At 39.8% G+C, this 21,014-nt stretch overlaps 1 protein-coding gene and 1 non-coding gene across 5 annotated transcripts in view; one reads left to right on the top strand and one right to left on the bottom strand.

Annotated features, from left to right (window-relative positions):
- LOC144592787 (cationic amino acid transporter 2-like) overlaps nt 1-7,597 on the top strand; it is a 97,368-nt gene extending 89,771 nt beyond the window's left edge. For all 4 annotated transcript variants that reach the window (XM_078397827.1, XM_078397836.1, XM_078397808.1 and 1 more), the window contains exons 10-12: nt 3,045-3,211; nt 4,104-4,212; nt 5,582-7,597. In XM_078397827.1, the coding sequence (XP_078253953.1) occupies nt 3,045-3,211; nt 4,104-4,212; nt 5,582-5,754 (449 nt within the window). In that variant the 3' untranslated portion in view covers nt 5,755-7,597. The remainder of the gene's footprint in view (nt 1-3,044; nt 3,212-4,103; nt 4,213-5,581) is intronic.
- Nucleotides 7,598-19,191: 11,594 nt separating this feature from the next.
- Nucleotides 19,192-19,308, bottom strand: trnal-caa (transfer RNA leucine (anticodon CAA)). Its single transcript has 2 exons — nt 19,271-19,308; nt 19,192-19,237 (listed from the first exon to the last, which is right to left on the bottom strand). It is a non-coding gene; the product is annotated as a tRNA-Leu (tRNA).
- Nucleotides 19,309-21,014: the final 1,706 nt, after the last annotated feature.

The raw sequence follows: 21,014 nt of genomic DNA, 5'->3' as shown, positions 1-21,014 counted from the left end.
AGCTTGCCTGAAAACTGGTAAACATTTGAATTGAAATGGAATGCACATAAATGCTGAAACTGTAGTACTCGGAATATAAATCCATTCCACGGTTACCATTTACCATTAAATAGGAACATTAGTACTTTGCGTCATTAGGCTTGCCGCCAGCACAAAGTCAAAGTTGTGCTTGGAGCTTAAGCGAGCTGCAGATGAACTGAACCCACTAAAATACACAGTCATCTTAACTTGATCAAATCAAACAAATCTTTGACTATCATGACGCTGGATAAAGCTCATTTCAGCCTGTGTTCAGTTTTGGTTGCCAAGTCATTCGAAAACCATCACAGAATCTGGAAGATGTAGAAAGATGATTTATTTTTAAATACAACCAATATCAGAGGACCGAGTAATGAGGAAAAACTCCAAAGTCTTTTAGTCATCTCCTTGAAGCCAAAGAGGTCATTTTCTAATACTAAATGAATTAGAAAAGACTGGAGAACCTTTTTAATTAAATCATGTCTACAGTCCTAAAAAGGAAATTCAGTATTAATGTCTAGGAATATTTTTTTGCGTAGAGTAAGTACATTCTAAGAATTTCAAGGATGTGGTGAGATACAGTGAGGGCAGAATGGAACTCAAAAGAAAGATGTGCTGAATACAGTGCATTCAGAAAGTATTCAGTCACCTTCACTTTTTCCACATTTTGTTACGTTACACCCTTATTTTAAAATGGATTCGATTCTTTTTTTTGTCATCAATCTACACACAATACCCCATAATAAAAAAGCGAAAACAGGTCATTAGAAATATTTGCACATTTTTGTTGTCTGTCTAGAGAAAACAAACTTTAACATGTCCTCTAAGCAGATGTGAAATTTAAGAGGAAAGATAGCCAAATTATTCGATAAGTAGGACAAACCATTTCGGTTAAGGAGCAGATAGGATAGATTGAAGATAACTGAGGAAAAAAAGCAAAATGAGGGTAAATCAAATCGTAATTAATTGAGCCATGATTTAAAATGCACTGTCAGTGGTTGGTGGAATCAAATTCAATGTAACTTAAAATAAAATCACATTTACTTAAACATATGAAAAGTTCAGGACCATGCAGAAAATGGGACCACTGGAGAAATTCTTTCAGAGCCAGCACAGACCCACAGGCATAGGCCTTCTTTATCATATCATTCAATAATGCTTGGACTTTTGTCCTAACCAGACTTGCCTTCACTCAATTTTAGAAAATAAAGTTAACTATGTCACAATGCCCTATACACAAGGCAAGGGTACACCATGATTCAAAATAAGTTCTTGCAAAATATTTGTGTTGGCAAAATGCTAAAATGAAACTGGATCAGACTAAAAGATTGAAAATTTGTGCAGTTTATATTATTTAGGAAAAAATTGATTAGATGGTTTGTCTATCACAATTGAACTTATTGGTCATTCATGTATGCAGCACATGTGGTGGGCATAGATCATAAGCACTTTGATCATAAGCACTTAACACACTTCATTGTATATTTTGTAAAGAAATGTTTTGACATAATATAATTAAAAATTAATACTGATGTTCATTGTTATCATAATCAATTATAGTTATATAAACTGTTCCTTTTAGAATTTTTACACCTATGACTGAAAACCTGCAGTATTCTAATAACCTCAAGAAACACTCAAGTAATAGCTGTAAATTACTTCTAATATATTTGCAACCAGTGTTGGATTACACTGATGTCTGTAGCATGGCAAAATTAAAATCACAAGGTCAAATGCCCTCTGCTAGAGGGGAAATAATAAACATTTCTGAACAAGAACCTGCAGTCAAAACTTTTGCAGAAATGAACTTGGATTGCTGGTGAACTGATACCACTGGCTAAGCAACAACTTCTTCCATTGTATTTATGATGGTAGTGATAGTAACATAAGTTCCATTATGTGATATCTGGCATGTTTAGATATAAACTATTTAATAAAAAATATTTAACTATTCGCAAAGAGTCATGATCTACCGAGATGGCAGCGTGTGGTCGGAGATGCAGGATTGACATCCTGGGCATTCAAGAGCATCGTCATATCCACCGAGACATAGAGATCATGTTTGACAAAGCGGATGGCATGGACCTCATCACATCGTCAGTGTGGAGAGGTCCTATAAACAACTGCTCAGGGAGGAGTGGGTCTGCTATTGAGCGGAGAGCAAGGAAAGCACTACAGGGTGTCCACTGTCAGTCCTCGAGCCCTTATTGCTGAGTTTAGTGGTAAACCTGTCACCACTGTCATAGTATGCTACTCCCCTCACAACAGCAGCCCTGAGGCCGAAGTGGAACAATTCTACGCTGTCCTCAAAGTTGCGATGGAGCGAGTACATGCGCACAATTTTCTGGCTGTGCTTGGGGACTTCAATGCTCGCCTTGGACCGGAGGGTGTCTGTTACACCTATCACACTGGTGACACTAACCGGAATGGTCAATGCCTAGCACAACTGAAATCATCCCAGCCTTGTTTCTTGCATGGACTTTCTGCTCGCAAACAATCTAGCCATGACCCCTCACACACTTGCATTCTAGATTTATCCTATTGGAATCTTCCAATTCATTTGGTCAGCCATCAAGAAAGTTTAAAGAGAATAACTGCAGACAGATATGGAAACTTCATCAAAGGAATAATAAGAAATATCTGGGTTGATCATTGTTGCTTTGAAAATTGGAAAAGGGAGAACTGTTCTCTGGCATGATGAATGCAGGGAAATGTTTGATGCCCTGAAAAAGTAGGAAAAAATTATATTTAAAAAATGGAAGAATGAAAACCTGGAAAATTAGGATATCTGATTTTTTGTTTCTTCATCTTTCTCTATTAGAGGCTAAAAATCCTAAATAATTTAAGCATTTTCTGGTTCAATGTGATGGGGTAATTCCCAGCAGTGTGCTGGCACAGAGACGCTGTCCTGTTGAATTGCATGGCAGAAATCAAGCACTGGTTTCTGATGTATATAACTCGTGCATTCACTGAAATATTATGCATTATATTAAATGATTATTCATTTTTACTCCATTACTTTACAGCTGTTACCATTTGTGCATTGAGTGTGCTGATTACTTATGGCAATGAAGTAATACTTTCCCTGGTTCCCTGGAGCTTTGGTCTTCTTGCAATATTCCTGCTCGTGCTCGGTGTCGCTGTTTTCATCATCACAAAGCAACCTCAAAGTCAGACCAGAGTGGTATTCATGGTAATTGATCAGTACTTATTAATAAGTAGCTACTCGGATTAATGTCAGTTTAAAAAAAAACAAGTGAAGCATCAGAAGTCAAGTTGAGTCTTTTGTCATGTACGCAAGTACGGTGAGGTACAGGAACACTGAAACTCCTGCTTGCAGCAGCACAGATCCAGACAAATAACCAAAAAAAATTTAAAGAAGAAAAAAGAGTGCAAAACAAAAATACAATTGTGCAAACATTTGCAAAATACACAATTATAAAACAACTCTTAGTGTTCTTTTGCCAAGGTAGGATTAAGGCATCGCAGGTTGTTTCAAGTACTTAAAGATTTCAGGAAAGTAGTAGAGACATGTTCTTTACAGGTCACGTTGATGTAGAGAAATTACATTAATTTTGTATAGAACCATGGTTAGACTGATTTACATGCTGCCCTCACTCCAACTTATAGGATAGATATAATGAGTAGGAGAGAAAGTGCCTTAAAATTTTTTAATGTGGTAACAGAACCAAAGCATTAAAAATTAAGAAAGTGAATGTGGAGGGAATTCTTGTTAAAGGATCTTTAAGATTTGAAAAGATATTTGTTCAAAAGATGATTTTACTTGAGGAGAAGGCTAAAACTGCTGGGCATAAAAATAAGATAGTCACTCATACATCCGCAAGGAAAGTAGCTAATAGTATTAGTTTAAGGATGAAAGGATCATTTAGGGTATGTGTCCTCCTTCTGTTGTAATAGTCAGTGGGAAAACCTAATGGAAGCTTGATGGGTAGGTTCCATAGCAGACCTTCAACGTTAATCGAATGGAGATGTGGTTGGGTTGGAGTTTGGGTGGCCAAGAGGGGAGGAATTACAACTGTAAATACTTCATAATTTATAACATTCACTTTGTCAATGCTTTTTAGGTGCCACTCTTACCATACCTGCCTGTTTTTAGCATCTTTGTCAATGTTTACTTGATGATGCAATTGAGTGGAGGAACCTGGATCCGATTCTCTATTTGGATGATTTTTGGTAAGCATCCTTGGAATCATACCCCTATTTATTTCTTTAAAGTTTGAGAGTACACATTACAAGTTACACTTCACAGTCTTGTGAAGCCTGTCAGACTATTTTGTCACCTGATGTGTATGATTGCCATCTTCCATCCCCTCTGCCACCAAAACATAAACATGGACAGTGCAAATATACAGTCTGCACAGTGAAGTGTATTCATTTGTTTGAATTGTTATATGCTTACCACTCAGTTAGCTGGAATTTGCAATATTTTATTCTGATTCTGGAGGGTATGTACATTCAATATTAATAACATTTTAAAGTTTAGCATAATTTATTATCTCAGTTTTTTTTACAGATAAAAAATGTTTACACCTGTGAAACATGATTTAAAAAAACAAATTAAATTCTGAGAGTAAACAAAGAACCAGATAAAGAATGGAAATGGGAAAATAATAAAAAATAATTTGAGATGTTGGGGCCTCTGACTGGAGTGGATTGATTTTTGAGGTATGGGGAACAATTCAGGGGTTGAGTGGGTAACTAAAAAGAAAGCAAAAGAGATGGATTGAAATAGAAATGTTTAATTGGGATGAAATGGGAGCTGCTGAATGCCTCATTTGTAATACAGACCTCCCCACGACAACTATAACAAGCAGTCCTTCAGCTGCAAAAGATGGCAGTAGAGAAATAAATAGTGCAAAGAAAGATGCTGCAGAAAAGAGAAAAACAGATCAACAGAGAAACACAGAGGGTCATCAGAGATGGGTAAAAAAAGTGACCATAGGTATTGACATGTGCAATACCAGAATAATTTGAGAAAGGACATCTAGGTGTTAAAAAAAAGTGTTTAAATTGATTATTATCCTTTGCAATTAAGCCATCCACTGGTTAAAGTTTGCAACTGCATGGTTTGTTAAAAAGCATTCAATCATAAAATGGAATGTAGCTGGAATGTTGTTTAACAGTTAACAATTTGAAAGACTCAATTAATAAGCAAATGTTTTTCTACTTTTGCAAACAGTTCTTGGTTATTTGATTAAATCATTATAATTAACTACCAGGTATTTCCAGGACTGCTTATGGTTCCTGAGTAAGAGTGAATAGGGTACATTTATTCATCTATGCCTCGACCTTTTTCAAAATCTTTTTCCTAACACAATGTGACAAGAGAAAATGCAGACTGTTTGAGAGACTCATTGAACTTTTGATTTTCACAAAGGAAACTCCAGCCAATATTTGATTTGTCTTAGAATTCTGATTGTGTGGTCAAGGACATTGCAATGTCAAGAGTACAGCCACTCCACATCCAACATTTTTGAAATTTGTAACCCACCATTTCACATATTTCCCTCTGTTAAATAATTGATTTTTTCTCTCTTGAAAGGATTTGCAATCTATTTTGGTTACGGCATCAGACACAGCGTGGAAGGTCAGCAAGACAATGAATCGGTGCAGAGTGAAACTGAGAACACAAAAAATATAGAAGGAATGGATGACAATGAAATGCCAACTGAACTTGACCAATTTATTCATCATGAAAAGACAAGTGAATGTTAGCTTTGGCATGCAGTTTGCCTTACCTGACATATTTGTGTTTTCATGAGCAGTGAAGCTGTATTGACTTTGCTCTCAGAATTATGTCAAAGTTCTGTACAGGGACAATCAATGAAATATTTTTTTACAACAGATCATCTGAGCTTGCTTATGCAGGAACTGAAGAGTGTTTGCTGATTACCTGCATGTACTATGCTCTTTTCAATGTCACCATGATTGATTTACTCTCATCCAAATAACGTTGAATGAAAAGCTAAGTATTTTTTACCCATAACAGAAATATTTTGGCGATGGGATGTGAGCAATGGTGAAAGATTTTCATTTCCAATTTGTGATACATTATTTTTCTAATAAACTTTAATAAACTTTAAACTTTAAAAGAATATCTTTTAAACACTTGGCAGTATAATGTAAAGGTTTTATTACTGTCCTTAAAACATAGGGTATGAGAATAATCCAGTTACAGGATCATACTAAACTTTTTGCATTCAGTTCTTTTTAGAAAAGACTATGTAGTAGCTAGGTTTAGAAACCGAAATGGGAAGGACGAGAGAAAAGAAAGTGTAAGGCATATTTTGTATCCATTTACTAAACTCAGGAAAATGTTTGGTACTCTAAAACATTCAATCCTCAAATAACTCATTAACTGCAAATCCTCTCTGGCCACAACCTGATATTAGATCTTTCTGGGACTAAATGGTTTATAATTTAGTAAAATGTATTGCGTATATCTGAAAATGAGAACCATACATACCTCTAAACTAAACAAGCTATACAAATGATGTTTACTGTGTAAAAGGTTTAGTGCTGACAAATCCTTATAAGGGATGTTTCTATCAATGTTATAACGCTATATTTTTGTTTAAAAGCATCTGATTATAGTTCACTTTCATATATTGAAATAAATAAATACTGTGAATTGCCAGCCGCTCGACTCATGTGGTGATCAGTTAAAGTAATTTCACATCTTAAAACCATGAAATAAGATTAAGGGTGGTCTGTCATTCAGCCTTGTCCATCTTACTTAATTGTTTTAACAATTCTGCCCTAACTAGTGGCATGGAATAATAATGTTTCAGGAAAAGTTCAGCAATTTTGTTTCCTGATATCTACAGTCACCACAATTATCAGTAAACCACCAGTGATGGAGGAATATTTATGCTGGTTTGATGCTGAGAGGTTGATCATTTTTAAACATAATATATTATTCATCAATCAATCAAATGGCAGATTCTGACAATTGGTAGCTAATGAAACATGCAAGTAATTTTCTACCTTTAACACAGATAGTTATGTTTGATTTTCACTGGGTATGTGTGAAATTATTTTATGGATGGTTGATCCATTAGCATGTCTGCAAAATAAAATGAAAATTACTCTTGGCTTTTATTGAGGTGTTACTGCCTAGAAATCCATCCTGTCAAGAGCTCTAAATATATTGCGTTTTATTACACCTCTGAAATTTATACCACTGACTTCAAAGTGCATTTGGTGGTGTGTTGGACAAGGGTGAATTTTTAGGCAACTGTCTTCCAAAATTACTCACTAACTTAACACATTCTGTGATACATTTCATAAGCTTCAGTAGAGTTATAAATAAACATTTTTTTTCTTGTGCTAAAGGAGGGTTCTGGTCCCTTGGGAAAAAAACTGCTGCTTATTAATCAAAACTCTTGTTCTCTGCAAATCCCAAATATAAAGGTGACAAAATAACCATAGTGAAGAATTTTAAAGAATCCTGACTAAATTAAAATAGTTTAAAAATTAGTCTCCACATGTTTCACAATATGATTAAACAGTTCTCAATTGCAATTGTAATTAATATTGGTGGAATTTTCAAGAGATGGTCCTATTTGATTGGTATTTACTATTTAATATTAAAAAATACTGTTTTCACTGCTCATTATGCTGAAACACAAAATATGCTGGGTAAGAAATGCCTAAATTCATTTTTTTTCCCCAAATTAACCTTGATTAGTTTGCTTCATTTTGAAGAAGTAATGAAGCGTTAAAGAAACTGAATTATAAATAATTGTAATTAATTCACAATGCTGTTTAATTACTATTTGTATAATAGAGCGATATTTTTGTGTACATTGATGGATTATAGTTCATGGAGCCATTTCAAGAAGATATAATTATTTTAAATAAGACTTCACCAGGTGAAGGATTTAGATTGGACAAACACTGGCCAAGGTATATTTTAGTTGATAAAGCATTTATATGTTCATTGTATATATGATGTAGATTTATTTCAATTTAACTATGCAGCTGAGAACGTGTTCCCTTGCTTCTGCAAATGAGTGTGTGTTGGTGTGTCAATGACTCTCCCTGTGGTGAGTTCCCATTCTCAATCACATCATCAGAAAGAATGGAAGGGAAGGCCCAAGTTGGATAATAGGAAAGTGTTAAACCTCCTTATAAGGGCTAGGGAGAATGCCTGTGAGATCAGCCAATGAACAGTTTAGTTACCTGTTCTTTGACCTGGACCTAGTAAATCACCTCGGGGAAGAATATTAACAAGACATTTTAATGTATTTTAAGTATATCTTTTCATCTGACTTCTTTATTCATTTAAAAGATGCTGCCATCGCTGGCAAGGCTGGTATTTATTTACCATTCTATTTGCTTTTGAAAAGTTTGTTGCGAGTCAATTTCTTGAATCAGTGTAGTCCTAATGGTGAGGTTCATCATTTAGATCCAACAACAGTGAGGGTCCAGCAATATATTTCTAAATCAGCATTCAAATAAACATACAAATTTTGAAAGCTTTAATCTAGCATTTTCCTGCAGACCATGTTAACTCCGACTTCAGACCGCACGTCTCTGTGTAACTCTTCGAAGAAGGGTTTGTACAACTCCAATTTTCAATGTAAAGCTAGCTGTGGCAGTTAAAGATCATTAAATTTTAAGTGATTACATTTTTTTAAATTTGTACTAAAATTGCATTTTCATTGAGCAGATATGCAATTGCACAAATATTTTGTTATTTTCAAAAATCATTACATTAGATCATTGTAATTTTAAATTGAAAAAGAGTTTATTGGTTTGGATATATTAATCAGTATTTTATATATTTTAAACTTTTGTTATCCCCTCCATTCTCACCTCCAGAATTGAGAGGGAGAGGTTTATTGATCATTGAGATTCCAGAAAGAACAGTACCAGTGACAGGACCCTCTTAACACCACAGCTTAATGTTTGGAACTCCCTCAAACCCTTTCAATAGTCAATAGTCATTTATTTGTCACATACACATAAATGTGTAGTGAAATGGAACATTACCCGCAGTTCAACAATAAGACCAATAAGAATAATCAATAAAAATGCAATAACACATACAATCATAACTAACACCAAACAAAAGAAACATCCATCACAGTGAGTCTCCTCCAGTCACCTCCTCACTGTGATGGAAGGCCACAATGTCTTTTCTCTTCCCTGCCGTCTTCTCCCGCGGTCAGGCTGTTGAACTTGCCACGTCGCGGGGGTCGGGGCTCCCAACATTGAAGCCCCCGCCGGACGGTGAAAGGTCCGCGGCTGGCCGACCCAAGCCCCGCGATTCGGGGCGGGCGAAGACGCTGCCGCTGCTCCCGATGTCGGCCCCCACCCAGGGGCCTGCGGGCTTCTGACGTCCAGGCGGCCCGCACCTGAGCCTCCGGAGACGAGTCGCAGCCGCACCCGCAGCATCCGAAGGCAGCCAGCGCCGCAGGTGGTGAGTGCGGGCTCTGCAAACCAGAGCCCCAGGTGGTCCCAGGTGCGTGGCTGCTGGTAGGCCGCAGCGGGAACGGAGACACCACACAGAAACAAAGGTCAGGTCTCCGTTCGGGAGAGACAATGTTACAGTTCCCGTTCCCTCCCACACCCCCCACATAACATACAAACACTACACCATATTAAAACTACAATTCATACAAAAACAACAAAAAACACAAAAGAAATCCTCCAATTTTTCACTTCTGTAAAGCTCCATCTACAAAAGAAATCTACAAAGGTCTGTCCCTGTTGGGAGAAAAGATTATTTAGAGGGCAAGAATTCAAAATCAAGATTTTCTTTTTTCTTTTCTCACTGTATGGAAATCGTGGGTTAAATCATTCCACGTGGAGATTGCAACGTATGATCTTGATGAGTTTGAGCTTGACAATCTCCCTCATTGAGGGTGTTCCTGGGTGCACTGTTATGAAGTGGGGAGCGGGGAGGAGGGTAGCATTCTGACTGAATAAGATCTCTTCCCCTATTAAAGACTCTTGGAGTCTATATTTGAAGGTCATTACCTGAGGGGAATCAAATCCTCCTGAGGAATGGAAAAGGCACATGTGTGGGGAAGTACTAAAAGTAATTAAATAACATTTAAGAAAATAGGAAAGGGTTTGGAATTTTTTTGAAGACCAGAATGTCCCAAAACATAAGGAGCCAAAGAAATATTTATAAGAGTTAAAAGAACTGGCAAGCAACTTAACCAAGGAAAGATCACAAGGAGAACAAATGTCTTTGTAGAGTGCCATTGAAATTGTTACTCATAGACATCATCCTTTAAAATGCATCCCCCACTTACCGCACCAAGATGACAGCCTAGATGAGATGCTCAAGTTTCTGGAATTTACCCTTGCCTATAAATTTCAGAACTGCTGACAAAGCACTGAACTAATTTTGCCACTTGCAATTATTAATTAAGCAGAGGTTCCAGACTTCATCACACACTGTGCTATGTGATAGCAGTGAAGGAAAAAGCAATTGCTATAATTGGTTTCTGTATCTGAGCTTCGATAAGAAATTTGATCTGTATAGAGTTTTATATGCAATCATTGTTTAACAACCTTTTCTAGAAATGGTTGTACCATCTGAAAGGAATTCACACATACTTGTCCATAGTTCTCCTGTGATCAAATAGGTTTACAATACTGTGAAGTCTGATATTCTTGTCTGCCTTAAAATGTAGGGAATTTCTGAAAATATTACAAATAAAATACTGAAAGTATAAAGTGGACTTGTTGGCATTGATCAAGAAAAAAAAAGAAGTCATAGTGTGGGTTTTTTCCTGCCTTCTTATCCCAGAATTTGATGAAATTGATATTTACAGAAATATTTGAAGATGACTGACTGAGCTTAGATTCTGAGAGTGCCCAGTAGATTCAGTGCCTTCAGCGTGCAGGGACTGTGAATAGTCTTGCAATAATTAAAATGGCTTTATTTGCTGCCTAATTTGGAAAGTTCTCTTTCAAAACTAGCTGAATATTTACATTATCCATAGAGAAACTGTTGAGATAATTTATTTTTGTAATTTATACAACTTAGCTGTAATGTTGACAAAAAGAATAAAGATACCTCTCTAATAAAGATATTTAAAAATAGGACATCCATGGTGGCAATAATTACAAATTAATGTGCTTGATCAATGTACTGTAAAGAAATTGTATGCATATTCTTATTCTACTTAACAAATGTCTACTACTTTTTAATAAAATTAGTATCCTGTATTTCTAATACAATTACAGATTTGAAGTTTATTTTTTAAATTTTTGAACACAATTCACACCCTGCACTCATCCCACATTCTCAGATATTGACTCACGCTCCTAATAAATTCACTGATCTAAATGTAATTGATGTTGAGTATGAATTACTGAACAATTTAATGTGCAAAACATGTCCATACACAAGTTGCATTTTTTATAATCATACATTTTACATTCATAAAGCACTAAAAAGTTTGACTCATTATTTCTTACTTGCAAAAGTGGTATTAATTGCTTCATATTTCATTAGATGATCCTCAGTTTCAACATAGAACGTAGAAGACAGGAACAGGCCCTTTGGTCCACAATGTCTGTGCCGAACATGATGTGAAGACCAACTCTTGTCTGCCTGCCCATAATCCATATCCCACAATCCTTGCCTATCCAAAAGTCTCTTAAATGTCACTATTGTATCTGAACCACAATCCCTGGCAGTGCATTCCAGGCACTCACCACATTCTGTGTAAAAAAATAAATTGCCCCGCACATCAATTTTAAACGTAACCGCTCTCACCTTAAAGATATGCCCTCTAGCATTTGATTTTGCCATCCTGGAAAAAAGGTTTGACTCTATCCCATCCATGCCTCTCATAATTTTGTGTACTGCTATCTAGTCTCCCTGCAACCTCCGGCAGAGGTTCAGCAAGCCTTGGTGGACACAGTGCAAGAGTTCGCCAAAACAGATGCGTGGTCTATACCTTGTCTCGCCAACGTAAAGGCAGTAGACATGGTTTGAAGAGATGCACATGAATATCTGTCTCACCTGGAAAGTCTGCTGGGGTCCTTGGGTGGATGAAATAGCTGAGGATATATTTTTTCAACCAGAGACTGGTTGGTATCAGGGATGCACTCCCTATGGGGGAGGTGAAGACAAATTGAAGTAGTTTCATATCAATCGCTTGAGATCAAGTGCAGGTAAATGAGATCAACATTAATGGTTCAAAGGTTCAAAGGTCATCTTATTGTCACATGTACCAATTAAGGAACAGTGAAACTCGAATGGGTACGTCATAGTCACCATTGACATGATGGGCCGAAGAGCATGTTTCTGTGCACTATGACAATATTCAAGTGTGGTCTCATCAAATCTACATAATTATAGTAAAATGTTTTTTCCTTACAATGAAGGTCAATGGTACCATTTGCCTTCATAACTGTTTGGTGCACCTGTTTGTTAACATTCAGTGACTTGGTATGATGATACCAAATTGCTAATGGACATCAACATTTGCTAATATCTCAACATTTAAATAAAGCTCAGAATATCTGTATTTTCTACCAAAGTCAATGACTTCACATTGCTCTGTGTTGTACTGAGTCTGCTTTGTTGATGCCAAATCACTCAGCTTGTCCATTCCCTTGTCACTCATTGTGTCCTCGTCACAACTCATATTCCCATTTAGTTTTGCTTTGTCAGCAAACTTGTAAATGTTACATTTTGTTTGGTTACCTCAGCCACATAGATCATGATTAATTTGGGTCCAAGCAGGAATTCCTCAGTGGTCAATTAATCATAGTCTGTCAACTAGAAGGGACTGATTACTCCTAGTCTTGTTTTTGATCTATTAACCATCTCTCAATCTATACTTGTATATTACCCCCACTACCAGGTGTTCTAACTTTGTTCAGCAATCTCCGAAGTCAGACATCTCTGGTAAGAAGAGGCCGATTCGGGAGCTCCATGCTGCGGATAGTTTCAACCACCCCGACAAGAAGTTTCGATCCCCCCGACGGGGGCTTCGATCATCGGCTGCGGGGGCTTTGATCACCCCAATTGCGGATGGTTTGACTGCCCTGACCACGGGAGAACAAGGGGAAGAAGATTGAACTTTATTGCCTTCCATCACAGTGAAGAACGTGAAATCCACTGTGATGGATGTTTATGTTAACTTTTATGTGGTTGTGTCTTGTTGCTTTTCACTTAGTATGGCTGTCTAGTAACTGGGATAGGTGATAGGGAGGTTACTGGAGAGGAATCTGAGAGATAAAAGTATATATGCATTTGGATAGGCGGGCTGATTAGGCATAGTCAGCCTGGTTTTGTATGAGGGAGATCATGTCTTATGAGCAAAGCCTTAGATGTTGCCTACACAGACTTCAGCAAGGCATTTGATAAGATTCTGCATGGTAGGCTGCTTTGGAAGGATAGATCCCATGGGATCCAGAGATCTAGCCAACTGGATCATGAATTGGCTTCATGGAAGGAAGCAGAGGGTGTTGATGGAAGGGTGTTTTTTCAGACTGGAGACCTGTGACTCGTGGTGTGCCTCAGTAATCAGTGCTGGGTCCATTGCTAATTGTGTTTTATATCAATGATTTAATGTGATTGTACCAGGCATGATTAGTAAGGTTGCAGATGACGCTAAAGTGAGTGGTAGCGCAGATAGTTAAGATGCTTATTATAGGTTACAGCAGAATCTTGATCGGCAGGGCACGTGGGTTGAAGAATGGTTAACGGAGTTTAATGCAGATACGTGTGAGGTGTTGTATTTTGGGAAGTCAAACCAGGGTGAGATATTCTCAGTAAATGACAGGGCCCTGGGGAGTGTTGTAGAGCAGAAGGATCTAAGCGTGCGGGTATATAATTCCTTGAAAGTGGCATCACAGGTAGAAATGGTCACGAAGTATTTGCTACATTGGTCTTCATCAGTCAGGGATTTGAATATAGAAGTAGAAACAAGGAACTGCAGATGCTGGTCCCAACCTGAAACGTCACCGATCCATGTTCTCCAGAGATGCCTGACCTACTGAGTTCCTTCAACACTTTGTGTAATTTTATTGAGCAAAAAAGTTGGGATGGGTAGCATTTCTACAACTAGTTGGCGAGGCCACATTTGGAGTATTGTGTTCAATTTTGGTCATCATGTTATAAGGAGGATGTCATTCGGCTGGAAAGAGTGCAATATTTACAAGGGTTGCCAGGACTCAGCCTGAGATATTAGGAGAGGTTGAGCAGGTTAAGACATTCTTCCTGGGAACGCAGGAAACTGAGGGGTGATCTCATAGAGGTGTATAAAAACATGAGGGGAATAGACAGGATGAATGAACAAGGTCTTTTACCCGGAGTTGGGGAATCAAGAACCAGAGGACATATGTTTACCATGAGATGGGGAAGATTTAATAGTAACTTTTTCACACAGGGGGGTGATAGGTATATAGAATGAGCTGCAAGTTGACGCAGGTACTATAACAACATTTAAAACACATTTGAACAAGTATGGAACTGGATAGGAAGGGTCTAGAGGGACATGGGCCAAACATAAGCAGGTGGGACTAACATAGATGGGGCATCTTGATTGGTACAGACAAGTCTCAAAGTGACTGTTTCCATGCTCTATGATCATATTTTTTAGCATCTGTATTTTTTTTAAATTTTCACCTGCTACATAAAAGTAGTCTGAAGGTGGGTCCCGACCCAAACATCTTGTTACGAAGGCCAACATTCCATTGGCTTTCTTCACTGCCTGCTGTACCTGCATGCTTCCTTTCATTGACTGATGCACTAGGACACCCAGATCTCGTTGAACTCCCCCTCCTCCTAACTTGACACCATTCAGATAATAATCTGCCTTTCTATTCTTACTTCCAAAGTGAATAACCTCACACTTATCTACATTAAACTGCATCTGCCATGTATCCGCCCACTCACACAACCTGTCCAAGTCACCCTGCAGCCTTATTGCATCTTCCTCACAATTCACACTACCCCCCAACTTAGTATCATCTGCAAATTTGCTAATGTCCTTCATTATGTTGGCCTTCATAACAAGAGGATTTCAGTATAGGAGTAAAGAGGTTCTTCTGCAGTTGTATAGGGCCCTGGTCAGACCACATCTGGAGTTTTGTGTACAGTTTTGGTCTCCTAATTTGAGGAAGGACATCCTTATAATTGAGGCAGTGCAGCGTAGGTTCACGAGATTGATCCCTGGGATGGCGGGACTGACATATGAGGAAAGATTGAAAAGACTAGGCTTGTATTCACTGGAGTTTAGAAGGATGAGAGGGGAACTTATAGAAACATATAAAATTATAAAAGGACTGGACAAGCTAGATGCAGGAAAAATGTTCCCAATGTTGGGTGAGTCCAGAACCAGGGGCCACAGTCTTAGAATAAAGGGGAGGACATTGAAAACTGAGGTGTGAAAAAACGTTTTCACCGAGAGAGTTGTGAATTTGTGGAATTCTCTGCCAGAGGGCAGTGGAAGCCAAATCATTGGATGAATTTAAGAGTTAGATAGAGCTCTAGGGGCTAGTGGAATCAAGGGATATGGGGAGAAGGCAGGCACGGGTTATTGATTGGGAACGATCAGCCATGATCACAATGAATGGTGGTGCTGGCTCGAAGGGCCGAATGGCCTCCTCCTGCACCTATTTTCTATGTTTCTATGTTTAAATGGCTTACCCCTTAATCTCAGACTGTGATCCGTGGTTCTGGACTCCCCCAACATCGGGAACATTTTTCCTGTCCGATCCCTTAAGAATTTTATATATTTCTAGAAGATCCCCTCTCATCCTTCTAAATTCCAGTGAATACAAGTCCAGTCGACCCATTCTTTCATCATATGTTAGTCCCACAATCCCGGAACTAACCTGGTGACCTACACTGCACTCCCTCAAGAGCAATAATGTCCTTCCTCAAATTAGGAGACAAAAACTGCACACAATACTCCAAATGTGTTCTCACCAGGGCCCTGTACAACTGCAGCAGGATCTCCTTACTCTTATGCTCAAATCCTCTCGCTATGAAGGCCAACATGCCATTAGCTTTCTTCACTGCCTGTTGTACCTGCATGCTTACTTTCAGTGAGTGGTGTACCAGGACGCCCAGGTCTCATTGCCCTTACCCTGTTCCTAATCTGACACCCATTCAGATAATAATCCCTCATCTAAATCGTTAATATATATTGTTAATAACTGGGGTCCCAGCACTGAGCCTTGCGGCACCCACTAGTTACTGCCTGCCATTCTGAAAAGGACCCGTTAATTCCTACTTTTTGCTTCCTGTCTACCAACTAGTTCTCTATCCATATCAAGACCAGAACCCCAATACCATGTGCTCTATTTGCACACTAATCTCTTGACCTTGTCAAAGGATTTTTGAAAGTCTCGATACACCACATCCATTGGCTCTCCCTTATCCATTCTACTTGTTACATCCTAAAAAAAATCCACAATATTAGTCAAGCATGATTTCCCCTTCATAAATCCGAGCTGACTTTGACAGATCCTGTCACTGCTTTCCAAATGTGCTGCTATTACATCTTTAATAATCGACTCATGTATCTTCCCCACTACCGATGTAAGGCTAACTGGCCTATAATTCCCTGTTTTCTCTCTCCCTCCTCACAAAAAGTGGAGTTACATTGGCTATCCTCCGGTCCACAGGAATTGATCCAGAGTTGAGAGAACATTGGAAAATGATCACCAATTCATCCACGATTTCTAGGGCCACCTCCTTGTGTACACTGGGATGCAGACCATCAGGCTCTGGTGATTTATCTGCCTTCAGTCCCAACAGTTTACCTAACACCATTTCCTGACTAATGTGGATTCCCTTCAGTTCCTCCTTCCCACTAGATCCTCGGTCCCCCAGTATTTCTGGGAGATTGTTTGTGAAGACTCAAACATAGTACTTGTTTAACTGTTCTGCTATTTCCTTGTTTCCCCATTATAAAGGGACCTACATTTGTCTTCACTAATCTTCACTAAATTTTTCCTTTTACATGTCTAAAGAAGCTTTTACAGTCAGTTTTTATATTCCCCACTAGTTTTCTTTCATACTATTTACCCCCTCTTAATTAACCCCTTTGTCCTCCTCTGTCGAGTTCTAAATTTCTCCCAGTCCTCCGGTTTGTTACTTCCTCTGGCCAATTTATATGCCTCTTCCTTGGATTTAACACTATCCTTGATTTCCCTCGCCTTCCCCATTTTATTTTTTCGCCAGACAGGGATGAACAATTTTTGGAGTTCATCCATGCGGTCTTTAAATCTTTGCCATTGCATTTCCACCATCAACCCTTTAAGTATAATTTGCCAGTCTATCCTTGCCAATTCCTGTCTCATACCTTCAAAGTCTCCTTTCTTTAAGTTCAGGTCTTTCGTCTCTAAAGTAACCGTGTCACTCTCCATCTTAATGCGGAATTCCACCATATTATGGTCACTGTTGCCAGAGGGGCTTTGGCACAAGATTGCTAACTAATCTATCCTCATTACACAATACCCAGGGCCTGACGGCCTGCCCTCTATCCTAGCCAATTCCCGACTCATACCTTCAAAGTCTCCTTTCTTCAAGTTCAGGATACCCAAGTATGAGTCCGCATGGATTTACGAAGGGGAAATCATGCTTGACTAATCTTCTGGAATTTTTTGAAGATATAACTAGGAAAATGGACAAGGGAGAGCCAGTGGATGTAGTGTACCTGGACTTTCAGAAAGCCTTTGAGATTAGTGGGCAAGATTAGAGCACATGGTATTGAGGGCATGGTGCTGACATGGATAGAAAATTGGTTGGCAGACAGGAAACAAAGAGTAGGGATTAACGTGATTTCAGAATGGCAGGCAGTGACTAGTGGGGTACCGTAAGGCTCGGTGCTGGGACCGCAGCTATTTACAATATACATTAATGACTTAGATGAAGGGATTAAAAGTAACATTAGCAAATTTGCGAATGACACAAAGCTGGGTGGCAGTGTGAACAGTGAGGAGGATGCTATGAGGATGCAGGGTGACTTGCACAGGTTGTGTGAATGGGCAGATGCATGGCAAATGCAGATTAACGTGGATAAATGTGAGGTTATCCACTTTGGGGGAAAGAACAGGAAGGCAGATTATTATCTGAATGGTGTCAAGTTAGGAAATGACAAAGTTCAAAGAGATCTGGGTGTCCTTGTTCATCAGTCACTTAAAGTTAGCATGCAGGTACAGCAGGCAGTGAAGAAAGCTAATGGCCTTTATGACAAGAGGAGTTGAGTATAGGAGCAAAGAGATCCTTCTGCAGTTGTACAGGGCCCAAGTGAGACCGCACCTGGAGTACTGTGTGCAGTTTTGGTCTCCAAATTTGAGGTAGGACATTCTTGCTATTGAGGGAGTGCAACATAGGTTCACTAGGTTAATTCCCGGAATGGCGGGACTGTTGTATGTTGAAAGACTGGAGTGGCTAGGCTTGTATACACTGGAATTTAGAAGGATGAGAGGGGATCTTCTTGAAACATATAAGATTATTAAGGGATTGGACACATTAGAGGCAGGAAACATGTTCCCAATGTTGGGGGAGTCAAGAAACAGGGGCCACAGTTTAAGAATAAAGGGGTAGGCCATTTAGAACGGAGATGAGGAAAAACTTTTCCAGTCAGAGAGGTGTAAATCTGGAATTCTCTGCCTCAGAAGGCCGTGGAGGCCAATTCTCTGGATGCTTTCAAGAGTGAGCTAGATAGAGCTCTTAAAGATAGCAGTCAGGGGGTATGGGGAGAAGGCAGGAACGGGGTACTGATTGTGAATGATCAGCCATGATCACATTGAATGGCGATGCTGGCTCGAAGGGCCGAATGGCCTACTCCTGCATCTATTGTCTATTGTCTATAGTCTCCAAATTAATTTAAAAGTTTAATTTTCCAATATACCAAAAACAAAACAAATGGGAATTCGAACTTGCAGCAGCATAACAGGTATGTGAATAGATAAAATAATAAGCAAATAAAAAAATATCAGTGCAAATCCCAATTTTAGTGCACTCCAGAACTTCATGTTTTGCTCAAGATTCCAGCATCTGTCAGTCTTTCCTGCTTTCATGTAAAAATTGCTTGTGCGGAAGTCGTAGAACCTAACCTTGCGTGCATGAAGTGAAGAAAGCAGATCTTGCATTGGCAACGATGAAAGAAAGCGGAGAGATGGCATAAATTTAAACAAGGAGATGGAAAAAGCTTGTGTCAGAAGTGGGATTCGAACCCACGCCTCCAGTCGGAGACCAGAACACCCGCCCCGTGGTCCAGGGGAAGGACGCATCCTTGAGTCTGGCGCCTTAGACCACTCGGCCATCCTGACAGCTGCCAGGCGCGGTGGCAGCGAGCTACAAACCCCTAAGCTCACCCACGCGGCGCTCGCTCCTTATTCTTTTTCGACCGGTTATAAGTCCATTTTCGGCGGACACTTCGTTCTTTCTTGTCTCTTAATCTACCCCCGACATTCCCCGTCCGCCGACTCCGCGACTGACCGTTGTTTACGGTCGTTGGTCGCCGGCGGGACGCGATGGAACCCGGTGCGCGTGCTCGAGGGGGGGGGGGGCGCGCGCGCCGTCGCCATGTTAGATCTTGCCAAGGGGGGGGGGGTCGGCCACGCGCGTACGTGCGCGAGTGTACATACGAGCGCGTGCGTGTGCTTTGTGCGTCCGCGTCGGGTGCCGCAGGAGCGCGCATGCTCATTGGAAATGACTGCGGGACTTCCACTTCAATGCTGGAAACGCCCAATAGGTCAGGCAGCATCTGTGGAGAGAGGACCTGTCAAAAAGGTTCAGCTCAAAGATCTTTCATTAGATTTCCAGCTACAGCATTTAAAAATATATATTTTACAGTGGGATTTTATTTAGTTTCTCCATTGTGAGCCAAATCCTACTTCTTAAAACAAAACACAAAGTTGTAGTAACTTAGCGGGTCAGGCAGCACCTGTACAGGGAAATGTATCAGGTTGGGACTCTTCAGAAGGAGGGAGGATGCTGAAAAAAGAGAGGAGAGGGCGGGACAAAGCCTGGCAAGTGATACAGGTGTGATACTGACTAGCTAATTAATTTATTACATCGTATGGGAGACGCATTCCCAATCTCGTTGTACCCCTGTACAAAACAATAAAGATTGTATTGCATGAAAACGCACACCTTCAGATTCATGGACAGTTTCTTTCCGGCTGTTATCAGGCAACTGAACTATCCCACCACAACTAAAGAGCAGTACTGAACTACTATTTTGATCAGACTTTACTGGCTATATCTTGCACTAAACATCATTCCTTGATCATGGGTGATATTTCAGGTCGAGACCCTTTTTCAAACTGATGCCAGGGGGAGGGAGATACATAGAGAAGGAAGTGTGAAGGTGTGAAAACAGGGGAAAGGGAATGAAGATCAAGGAAAATGTAGAATAGATCATTGTTAGCTGTCAAGGTCCTTGGCCGGAGTCGAGGGAGGGGGTAAGGGATAGGTGTTGCATCTCCTGCGGTTGCAAGGGAAAGTACCTGGTAACCGTTCTCTCCGCAACTCCCTGGTCAACTCATCCCTTCCTACCCAAACCACCCCTTCCCCAGGTACTTTCCCCTGCAACCGCAGGAGATGCAACACCTACCCTATACCTACCCCATCGACTCCGTCCAAAGACCCCAACAGTCTTTTCAGGTGAGGCAGAGGTTCACTTGAACCTCCTCCAACCTCATCTACAATATCCGCTGTTCCAGGTGTGGACTCTTGTTTATCGGCGAGACCAAGCGCAGACTGGGCGATCGTTTCGCTGAACACCTCCGCTCAGTCCGCCTGAACCTACCTGATCGCCCAGTTGCTTGACAATTTAACTCCCCCTCCCATTCCCACACTGACCTTTCTGTCCTGGGCCTCCTCCATTGTCTGAATGAGGCCCAGCGCAAATTGGAGGAATAGCACCTCATATTTCACTTGAGCAGCTTTCATCCCAGAGGTATGAACATTGACTTCTCTAGCTTCAAGTAACCCTTGCATTCCCTCTCTCTCCATCCCTCCCCTTCTCAGT

Source organism: Rhinoraja longicauda, chromosome 1, assembly GCF_053455715.1.
Source record: "Rhinoraja longicauda isolate Sanriku21f chromosome 1, sRhiLon1.1, whole genome shotgun sequence".
NCBI lineage: Eukaryota > Metazoa > Chordata > Chondrichthyes > Rajiformes > Arhynchobatidae > Rhinoraja > Rhinoraja longicauda.
This window is presented reverse-complemented; position numbering and strand designations above follow the sequence as displayed.